The sequence below is a fragment of the Charadrius vociferus genome, unplaced genomic scaffold, assembly GCF_000708025.1.
Source record: "Charadrius vociferus isolate BGI_N301 unplaced genomic scaffold, ASM70802v2 scaffold423, whole genome shotgun sequence".
Lineage (NCBI taxonomy): Eukaryota > Metazoa > Chordata > Aves > Charadriiformes > Charadriidae > Charadrius > Charadrius vociferus.
Window position 1 is genome coordinate 2,943,130 of NW_009648149.1, and position 11,638 is coordinate 2,954,767.

The 11,638-nt window shown below is 42.3% G+C and overlaps 1 protein-coding gene across 1 annotated transcript in view; it reads right to left on the reverse strand.

Annotated features, from left to right (window-relative positions):
* ROR1 (receptor tyrosine kinase-like orphan receptor 1) overlaps nucleotides 1-11,638 on the reverse strand; it is a 73,406-nt gene that overhangs the window by 36,811 nt on the left and 24,957 nt on the right. The window contains 2 exon segments of the mRNA XM_009884007.1: nucleotides 5,416-5,446; nucleotides 6,589-6,904. Coding sequence (XP_009882309.1) covers nucleotides 5,416-5,446; nucleotides 6,589-6,904 — 347 coding nt within the window.

Here is an 11,638-nt window from a genome sequence, read left to right on the forward strand (position 1 = left end):
TGTTGAAGAGCGGCACTGACACAAGGACTGTATACACTCTACCCAGGAGGTGCCAGTCCGTGGTATACACGTCCCAGCTGATTTACATTCACGCCATTGTCTCTCTGCTGCACAGGAACCACTGCACATCCAAGAGAAGTAACATTGATGAGCTCGGCATTTTTCTCCTTTAAAACCTAAAACACCACGTCCTGCAAGCACACAGAATACTTCCAAGAGGTGCCACGCTGTTCTTCCAATGTTTCCACCGTAATAAAGTCAAAAGTCTGTGTTGTTGAGCGAAATATTTCATCTGCAGGTTAAGCCTTTTTGAAACATGCTTACAACACAATAAATTGGTTTTGTACAGCTCCGACACAGAATATACAGAGCATTTTCCTGAACTCTTCCCACTGGACTACACTCCAGCAGGGTTTATCTAGCTCACTTTCAGCCTGGACCATGTAAAATGGTATTTTTGTTTTCTTTCCCACTATGGCTCTTGTGGCAGTTCTTGAACAGAGAGCAAGTATGCTCCACCTCCTCTAATTTCAGTGACTTCTGCCTAGGATTTCTCCTGGAGTGGGTGAAGTTCAGGGTAAGCACAGGGTCATCGCTCCAGGTAGCGGAAACAATACAGAATGAGAAAAAAAGGACAATAATAATGGAAAAGATTGGGCACACAATCATTTTCCAGGTCAAACTATCTCTATTGTTATACTAAATTCTCTCATCTCCCGGAATCTGCTGTGCTCTGACCTCAGCCCCTTCTGATTTTAATCTCTGTAGCAACTGGAGAGACCTGAGATTAAGATACACACTTCTACACCTTTAAAGGACCAAACCTTGCCATGGATGATGGAGAAAAAGTGAGTTTCAAAGTGATGTGAAGCATGGGTACTTCAAAAATAATGTGAAAGCTACGATCTTTCAGGAAATTTTTAAAAGTGATGGCTACAGCCACGAATATATATGTTTGTACAACATATGCACACACACAAGTACACACTGCCGGAAAAAAGTTAGCTAGCAAAACGCTCCCTTTGCTCTTCCTCAAATTAGTCAATTAATTCAATTTGAGATTGCATTCATAAATTCCATGGAAAAAAAGAGGAGGCTGAATTAGCTGATGGTGGCCTTTTACACCAAGAGCCAGCAGGCCCTGACTTATCTGCCAGAAGAGGTCCCCCCCCAGACTCCTGCCTGCTGTGGAGGTGCCCTTGACACCATCCACTTTACAGAAACTATTCCAGTAGTCCGAGAGCCGGAGCCGGCGCGGCCGCCCAGTTCCTGGGCACACATCCGGACTGCGGGACAGAGGCGTTGGCACTCTCCCCACAGCTCACCCAGCTGCTTGTAGCTGGCGCTGTATCTGCAGCACCTTCCGGCGAAACCCAAGATAAACCACTGATTTATTTATAAAGCAGGAGCGTGGGTTGTTTTTTTCTTTTTAAAGAAAAGCTTCTCCAAGCCGTGTCTGAGACGCAGAGCGCATTAATGGAATGTAACTCACTCCATGGCCTCGCAGATAAGGGCTTTAAAGCTGACCTTTGCCAAACACAGGAGAGTTAAAGGAAGGACGTTCAGGTCAGGCAGTGCTTTACACCGCAGCAAGACCTTGCAATTCGGGATTTCCTTATGGACCGCAGCCGTGTGTTTCTGCTGGAGTTTCTTTCAGTCGCTTCAGGCTGATTTGCAAATCAGACTTTTGGCTCCAGCTAACTATAACAGTGCTTAAGGAAAGCAGAAAGAATAAGGATATAACACACACATGAATTATTATGTTATCTAGCATTGCCTGTCTTCTTTTACAGAAGTAATTCATTTAACCTTTTTATTTTTAAGCTACAGTTGGCCCATCTATTTTTCTGCCATCACATCAGTGCAGAACTCTGCACCTATAAATTATGCGGAGAAAAAGTGCTGAGCATATGGATTTTTTTAAAAACATGGTCCTCAAATTAAAACCTTAAATGAACAGAACTTTCCACTCATGGTAGATTGATAAAGACAACATGGGAAAAGCACGTCCACCGAGAAAGGCTGCTACTTGCCATCGATTTTGTTCATTGCCTTATCATAGGAGAAGAAACTCATGCTGATAAGGCACAAACACCAGCCAAGTACGAGTCTTCATTTGCACAACATCCTTCAAAGTGCTTTCCATATTTAGCCTTCCTTTAACCACTGTAAAATAATATATGTCCCTATGACGATGTACGGTAAGTGTCCCTACGCTCAGGGCAACACCAGCCGTCAGCCTGCGCAGCAGGGGAAGAGAGACGTAGGCTCCCGAGAATGTATTTTGAGGAACCAAAATCGGCTGGACCCACAGAAACTCAGCCAGTTTACCCACAGCACCACGACCAATGCCCTAATTTTTGAAAAAAAAAAAAAAAAAAAAATGGCAGGTTTTTATTTTCTGACCCAGCTTCCAGGACTATTCCTTGAAGGAAGTGTTTGCCCATAGGACTCCCATGACTCTTAAACGATGGGAAGGGAGGTCGACCATGGAGCACATCCATCGCCCCGGAACTTGAAAATTAAGGCTGGCATGGATGGGGTTAGTTTTCACAGGTAAAAGCAGGTATTTCTCATGACTATACCTATTGCTTATCTAATAGCAATGAGGAGTCCTAAAATGGCATCAAGACTATGCCACAACATAATAGTCTGAGGGCTGATGCACTCGGGGGGGTCTCACAGGGAACAGCATCCAAGTTCTCTTCATATTTGAAGAAATTTGCCATCAAAGTACCAGAAAAATTATGTTTTAATCTCTATAACAACTTAAATAAATTTGGTTTTCAGACAAGAAAATATAGCAGAGCTGTACAAAATGTTCTGTTCCCCTGTGCTGAAGAATACCGCTGCCTTTAACCAGTACTCCTTCAAAGGCTTTTTTGTGACGCTTACTTCCATAATGTGGGATCACTCTTACCACAGGCACTTCCACCAAATCTTCAATAATTTCACAGCTACAAATTTGTTCACCAACTTGTTCAGGGAGAAGGCTATGCATGAGTAGGCTATACAACACTCAAGATATTGTTTGCATGGAAAGAAGAGCAAACAGCAAGGAACAGATTTCGAGGCAATTTCTCTCCAGCGTTGCACCACCTGCAATTTCTCTGTGCAATTTTGGTTCACGCAGTGGGACCTAACCCGCTGCCGCTATCCGTAAGGCTCTTGCACTCATGGCACTGGCAGCAGATACGAACTAGGTTCAAGATGACATACACTGACCTTTTCTTCTTACTCTAATTTAGTACGAGTTCCAAGTTTATCATTTCTTTGTCATAAGCTCCTTCCTGATTCTCCTATTTCAGAGATTAAATCTGGTTTGCTTCTACAGGAATGTAAATGTTCGCCATTCCATAAAACAGAGATCCCTCTGCACATTTCTTTGGATACGTTTCTCTCCAGTGTTTAGTACAATGTGACCTTTTCCTAGACAGAGCCCACAACCTCCCAGGATAATGAAGTGTGATTAAATATCTATTTTGGTTACGAAATTATAAGGCACAATCATAAAGTTAACTATTAAAGAGGAAGTCTCACTTTATTTTCACCTTTTCACACTCTTTGTGTTTGTACCTGTGTATGCCAATGGGCAGTGAATGCTGAACACAAAATTAAAATCTTAGATTAAGTCGCTTTAAAGCCAATATAATGTTTGATATGGTGCATACAGAAAACAGTGTTTGGTTGTTCCACGGATATACGGTTCCGTGGCTTTGCACGCAGAATAAGACAGGGCTGTGTAAAGATACTGCTGCTAGAAGAAGGGTACTTAGCTCAGGGGAGTATAATACTCCTAGTCTCTGAACTAGCACTCGTGACACTAGTTTGGTTTTTTCCTCATGGTCTGGATGATGCTGTGTTGACATCGCCTTAGAGCTCAGCCCAACACTCACTGAATTAGAGGGACCATTTGCTGTTACTTCTCCGTCATTATGTGAGGCTTTTAACTAGATAAGTTGTGATCTTTTTCTTTCTTTTTTTTTTTTTTTTTTGCTAGAGGTGGGGGCAAAAACCCTACCAGAAAGAAAAAAGAGAAAAAGGTTCCCAAATCTATTTTGTTTTTAAGAAGTGAGGCAATCCTGAGTAGCCTAGACAGTGAAATTCCAGCACAGCTCTCTGCTTTCTGTGCTCACACTGCTCTGCTGTGGGTTTCTGACCACCAAGGACACGATGCTTGGCCTTACAAATTTCAGAAACCCCAAACCAGGTGGAAGCAGACACAAAACACTCATCTTCTCAACTCATTAACTAAGTCTCCAAACTGCTAAAGAGCACAACAGTCCCCACTTCCCACAGCACTGTGAAGCTTTCCTCCCCAGAACACCACAATCGCAAAAAGTCTCAGACCGAGCAAAGACTTCCCCTTCCAAAACAAACTCAGTAACTTCATGTCAGGTACCTTCAAAAGGGAAGACAAAAAAACATTTTATGATGTTCCATTAGAGGGCATCCTAGCATGTCCTTTTGTGGTCAGATGCTTCCCCTAATTTATACCCTCTGCAATGCTTTGGGAACGATCTGCTGCAAGGACAGTCAGGAACATTCAGATCCCCAAACTTTTGCATCCCTTGTAATTGTATTAATAGTTTCATTTTATCTTTTAGTTGGTACTCTATTTCTCTTCTAATGGTGTGGCTTCTCCCACCATAAGAGGTGGGGTTTTAGTATTGTTCCATGCACGTAAGAGCTGGATAAGCTGGACACACTATCACAAAAGTAATTTGAAACTTCAGAACAGTTGAAGATCACACTTGGAAACAATAAGGGACTATAAAAGGTGTTTGAACATATACCTTGAAACTAGAGGGGAAGACAAATGTATGTTCGCAAAAGCCACTGAAGATAGAAGTGGCAACAGCACAGACCCAGCAGCATGGACCCAGAAGGACACAGGGGGCTCTGGCATACAGGGAGCTCTCGTAAAAACAGCCGCTGCTCCCACCCAGGCACTTGAACTTCAGCAGCTCATTTTTAAGGCAGTTTACTAATATAGGTACAGATAGATACAGATACAGCTTATGAACATCAGTCCCCTTAAAATCAGTAAGTAGCCCCTAGGCGGTAAAATCTACTTATAGAGATAAATATTTTCCAGATTGGGCCGTGACATGTATGAAAATCAGTTTCTACCCATACCTGTATGCACACTGAAATCAGTCCGAAGACTGAAGGCACCAGAGGATCTAAAGGTAATAATATTGGAAATTAAGAAGTCTAGTGTAAGAAATAGGAGTTGACATGATAACATGAAAATATATCTAAGAGACAGATAATTCAGTTACAATAAATTACCATACTATCTGACTTAAAGTGGAATGTAAAAGTGCTCCTGCCACACAAAATGAAAAATGAACTTCTGACTGCTGAAATGCAAGATTAATGAATCGACATAACAGACATGAAACCACTTACGATGATCCTGGACTTGCTGTTGGCGGGGGACCTGGAAAAGTGACAGAAGAAAAACAGTGTGATGAGTTACGGCAAGGTAGCAAGCAGGAAGCTTTCGAAAACCTTTTAAAAGATAAAAGTAACAGTCTGTCATGTTGGATGTGGTTTATGCAGTTTAACAGACGAGTTGCAGTTTCTCAGTACCAAAGACAAGACCGTATCCTGAAGCAATGGTTTTCTGCAAAACGGCGCAGATGAGGACAATAACCAGGTGAGGCACTCATCCTGCAATTCAACCGTGTCTCCGGCCGTCATAGAAAATCTTACAGCAAACCAGAGGAGGCTTGTACAAAAGCACATTGTAACTATAACTGGGAAAAAAACAGCATCATTTCCCCCTATCAATCTTCATTATTTATCAGGGAATGCACCCTAGGCCTGATTCAGATACACTGACCAAATTTGTTCTGACCCCAGCGGGCTCCGGCCGGCAGAGTTTCGTTGTTCCTGCCCTCTGTGTTTCTGGTCTGGCAACTACTGGAAGGACTGGGCAGGCGGGAGCGCAAGTTCACCGGCACAGCGCAGGCTGAAATTTGGCTGCGGCAGATTTCAGGGAAGTTCATACTAATGAGTATTTGCTCTAGAAAGTGAATTGTGAGATTAAATATTGCTCCAGTCCGAAAAAAAAGAAAAATACTCACTGTTTTCTACTGGAGCATGTATAAAAGTATCATTGTTCTGATAAAAATCTCCTGCATTTCAGACACAGGCTAAAGGACAACAACCGCCTTATGAGAGAACATCTAATGATTAATTTCTGGTTAGAATTCGGAAAATTTGGGAAATATATGAAAAAAGGCTATGAAACTCATCACATTTGTCATTCATTATGTGTTATTTGTCCAGTTCCTAAGAGGACTAACTAGGAGTCTATGCAAATATCTTCATCTCAGTGAGTTATTTCCCTCTGAATGTGCAGGTGGAGGAGAAGAGGCACAAAACCTATTTCTTGGTTGGAATCCTCTCAGTTTTAAGATGAGCTTTGAAGGCAGTTATCTTAATATAAACTTTGACTTTGAAGAAAAATGTGCTTATTTTACCTGACAGGTATATACATATATCTCACTAACGTGCCTCCAATCTGTACTGCAAACTGGAATTTCTCACCTACAAGAGACAAAGGAGGTCACGTACCAAATTTCACAAACAGCACACCAGTTGTAGAGACAGTCTTTCTGCCATTAGTCGCAACGCACTGGAAGTAGCCGGTATCTGTAGTGTCAAGGTTCCTTATTCGCAGCCGAGACCCGTAGCTTGTGGCACGGAAGGAGATCCTCCGCGGTTCTTGGACAACCGGAGCGTCGTTTTTCAGCCAACGGACCGTCGGAGGAGGATTGCCAGAGACTTTACAGTGCAGCTCTGCGGTCTGGCCAAGGGTGGTGGTTATGTTATTCATAGGTTCATCAAGCGTCAAGAAGTAATCTGTTGCGTAAAAAGAAAAAAAGGGTGACTGAAGAACTCCAGCTCAGGAAATGTCACTTTAAAGAAAGCTCATGCTTGTCTTTGAAGGGGAAACAAAGGAAGAGGCTATCAGGTTGAGTAGAAAATGGTAATACTTGTTAATTGATGTTTCCAGACAGGCAATAGGGCCAACATAGTTTTGCATGGTAATAAAAGGAACAAATTTTGGATTTTCCATTGTACTACAGCAATGCTGTATTTCTTGAAAACCTTTCTTCCTTCACACATCCATGGATTCGCTCTACTTTCTCAACATATAGGGCCTTATTTAACACAGAAAAAGGAGGTAACACTGCTTCTTTTTGTTCTTTTGTTTTTCCCTTTTTGCGAACCAATAAACATGAAAAATATATCAGAAATCTGGCTGCTCATTTTGATGCCTCGGCCGATGCAGATCTGCTCCCGCTCTTGTTAGGACCAACAAAATACAGCAATATATGAAATGAATCGCTCAGAAGTGAAGATCTCAGAGCCACTTTCAGTTGACTCTCAGAGCAGTGTAGACAGTATGTTGTCAACAACCTTGTAAGTTCTAACTGCAGAGATGAGAAATAGGGATCATATCTAGGAGATGAAGACTTTCTCTCCCTCCGTATTTCCCTTGCTAAGAGTACAACAGCTTTTCTTAAATCTGGAATAGGTCTCATGATAGGTGCAAGCAGAAGATCAAGAACTCTTTTGTCAAGATAGAGAATGTTAAATCAAAATTTTGCTAAATTAATCTCTTCTAATCCATTTGTGAGCATTGCCTTCTCCTGTCAAGTGCTATTTCATTCTGCACCGTTCAGGAAGAGGACTATTTCTAGTTAGCTGTATTCAACATTCAATTAAATCCTTTAAAGGCAAAGAGTGAGATGGATTGGGTACGGGGAATGGAATATGCAGGCTTTCATCTCCGTGTCACAGGTTCAAATCTAACAGTGGTCATTACTGGCCAAAACCCATTATCATCTACTGGCTGTCTCAGCGGGGCAGCCAAGGAATGAGAAATCCAGAGGCCGTACGAGGCTCCTGCGCTCCGAGAGCCAACCCGGGAGGTCAAGAAAAGCCTATCAGCAAGTAGACCTGTGCTGCGCTGCTCATGCTCCACTGCGCTCAGGTACAGCTCCTGTTAACTCCAGCAGTAAGCCTGCATAAAAGTATGGAAAAAATCTCCAGCGTGTATAAAAACAGCTTAGCCAACTAGCTTGCCTAACTAATTCACTTCTCTAATTATTTAGTTTAATTTTGTCTTCACCAGCTACTCCCTTCATTGTTTTGTGTCTATCAGTATCTCTTTCCTTTGCATTTCATCTGTTTAGCACATAAGCTCTTGCCCTGTATTTGCACCGCACTTTATACAAGGCGTCCCTCTTCTCATTTGGTCCCAAGGAGCCGTAGGATCAACGTTTAGCACAAAGGAACTGCCCACACTTCTTTTTTTTTCACTGAATAACTAGCCTTTTAACGTGCAGGTATGAAACTGTGTAAAACATGACCGTTATCTATGCTCCCATGGATGTAATTAGGAAATCTGTGTATGGGGTAAAAAGGGCAGAGATCCCAGCCCTCGGTGAAGACAGACGAGAGGGTCCCATGTCTTTTCAGGGGTGTCAGACTGGCCTTTCAGCTCTCCCGAATCATTTCTGCATGCTTCACTGCAAGACTAGAAAAGTTTCTGACTTGCTATCTTAATAACCTCACCGGGAAGCATAATCTAAGTCAGCACACATATTCTTGGGCTGTCTCCACAATCTGGGTTTAATAAAATCCCACTAAGAGCATGGAACTGGATAACCGCATTTAATTATCCAATGTAACATTTCTTTACCACAGTCATTTATATAATTCCTGATAACATTTCAAAGACTGGTTCAGACATGTACACTATAACACAGTCAGAGAACAGAATGGCCTCAGTCCTGTGATGGTCTTGCTGACAAACAACACAGTAAATATAATATTTTAAAGGTCCTACAGTATACAGGAGAGGCGAATACAGGAGTAAGGATGTAGGGTAGGTTTCCAAAGGCTGGAGAAGGATTTTAAAGTATCAGTAGCAACAGTAAGGCAGAGAGAAAGTATGGCCGTAATGCAAGAGCTACGGTGCAATTTCTCTATAGGCACAAACAGAAATAGCCTCTCAGCGTCAGGAGCTTCTGACTCTTCTCTAAGTGTTCTCCACCCTCCTCCACAAATTACTACAGAGACACTAAACCAAAATGCATCTGTTAAATTCAGCGCAGCTTAGTCCTCAAATCCGTACATTTTACATCCAAATCAGAGATCAGATCAAGCAGATCACCTGAGATGAGACCTAAACAGGGCAGGTTTCAAGCAATTGGAAGCTTCCTGAGAAGACCTTTCTCACAGATAAAGCAGTTCTGTAACTGAAAATGAGCTGAAGGTCTAACAGCACTTCCAAAAAACCTCGGACTGTTACTGAGGCATACAAAATTACGAGTATCACTTCCCTGGCGTGCACAAAAGCCATCCATTGCTGCCCTTGACTGGCATGGAAGGGCTGAAGAGGAGCCCAATTTTATTTTTTATACTTGTGTCTAACTTTCACCTACCAAAGCCCACCATATCTCCAAAGCTACTGCAACCATCCTTTCCCTTTACTGACAACTATGTGAAGAACATATAAAATAGTTCCTGCCTGCGGCCAGGTTTCTGTCCAGGTCACCCACCGTCAGCCACGGTCTGGTGCCATCAGCATTGACATCTCCTCCTGCTGGGACCAAAGACCAAGAAAAACGGGGTAAATCCTCCTTTTGTGCTTTAAGCAGGAGGAGAACAGGGCTGATGAAATGGGATGGACCTGCTGCTTGCACACATGATGAAGACACTGTGTCACACAGCCATGGTCTTAGAGCACGCCATGCTTTCCCTTATTTCATTTGAGTCCCGCTGCCACCAAGGAGCTCCCCAGATGCCCAGAGTTGACTCCCTCTGACCTAAAGAATAATTTCTTAGAAACACGATGGGTCTTATGTGCAGAGTAATTACTGCGCTCCTGAGAATTATCCAGTCTGGTGGCACTGGCCATTGGAAAGTCTGAGTTTTAATCCTGGCTCTGAATAGTCTTGGGTGAATCACTTGAGTTGTAATTTTTAGAAGAGCCAAAGGGAAGTAGACACCCAAAGCCAATCCAAGCTCACATGGGATTTGTGCAACTAAGTCCTTTTAAAAACAGCCTTAAACCTTTTGGCTCAATCTCTCCAGCTATAAAGTGAGGATAATAAACCCTCTTACATCATGGGGAGGCTGTTATGTACATTAATGAGATAATGCTCATAAAGCACTTTGAAGGTGAAAAGTGCTATGCTGGGATAAGCACTGTTATTATATTTTAAGTTAAATCTCAGGGTTTCAAGAACATAACAAAAGCCGGTCCGTATTTTAGAGTAGCACTCTATAAAAACATTTTGGAACCATTTTAATTTACAGAAGTATGGGAGAATAGCCTGAAAGAGTTCTAAATAAAATTTAGCCCACCTATAATTTAATAATAGTCAAACTGATTTTTTTTTAATTTGTAAAAACAATTTACTGCTGGGTCTAGACCCTGAATGCCAAGTTTCAGCCCACAGAGGTTTTTTTTTTTAATGGCTGAGTTATAAACCCTTGAAAAATGCTGACAGCCCCTTTGCTATAGCAGCACTAGCGGGTGCCCTATAATGAACTTTTAAATGACTTGAGATAATATCTGGAAAGCCAAGCCTGAAATATATTTCTGGTTTTGAGCCGTTGCCAATGCAAACACAACACATCATAAGTCATCTTCATGATTCTAAGCGCATAAATTGGAGACACTGCATATAAAATCCAAATATTAGGTATCCTTCATGGCCAAACTTTTTGCTGGTTTGATGTTACAGAACAGCAACAGCTGTGCAAGGACAAAATGTAGTGTGTTGCGTGTCTCAAAAGAAGAAAAGTGTGTGTATTTCCACAGCTATGTCTTGACATTGTTAAATAGGAGCCTGCTCGGTCGTAATAAATCCTGAAGTATTCTACTACTTTTAAGTGGAACCCAGGTGGCTTTCAAAATAAAAGCTCGTCCTCTCTGGCCAAGGAATGTTAATCTCCTCTGTGACCACATGGTTACTCTATCTTAAATTACCAAAGACACATCTTAGAGCAGTAACACCCTCTTTGCTTGGAGGAGGATTTTGCTGGCCACAGTGAGACCTTTTTTCCCCCAAGCACTGCGTGCGCGATGTGGTTCTGATTTCACTAGGTGTTTAAAGCACGATGGGGATGCAGGATTAGACCCTGAAATGTTCCCTTTATGAGAAGAATTGCTGTTTCATTTATCCTTTTCTTTATGCCCTTCTGATCTTTCAGAATAGTCAAAGAAAAGCTAAAATTAAAGTCTCCATTCAAGCCGCCACAAGCCTGGAAACAGCTTTAACCCAGGTGCAATGGAGAGACTGGTGTACCACGTTACTTCCCATGACAGATGGGTAACAACACACTTCTCCTCTAGAAAGGAACATCTCCAAACCTTTTCTCAAGCAAACCTACAGCTGTGGGGACACCCTTTCCAGCTGCTGGATTGGAGAATAAGTTTAATTCTGGATTTGCAAATTGAAATCTGTGTTGCAGCACGTAAAGCAACCACCTGACCTGGGTGGAGCAAGGCAGGTGGGACACCACTCTTACACACTGCTTATTGCATTTAGCTTTTTGCACCAAAAGGTTTAGCGGCTCACCCGTTCCTTGTCATAGCATACAT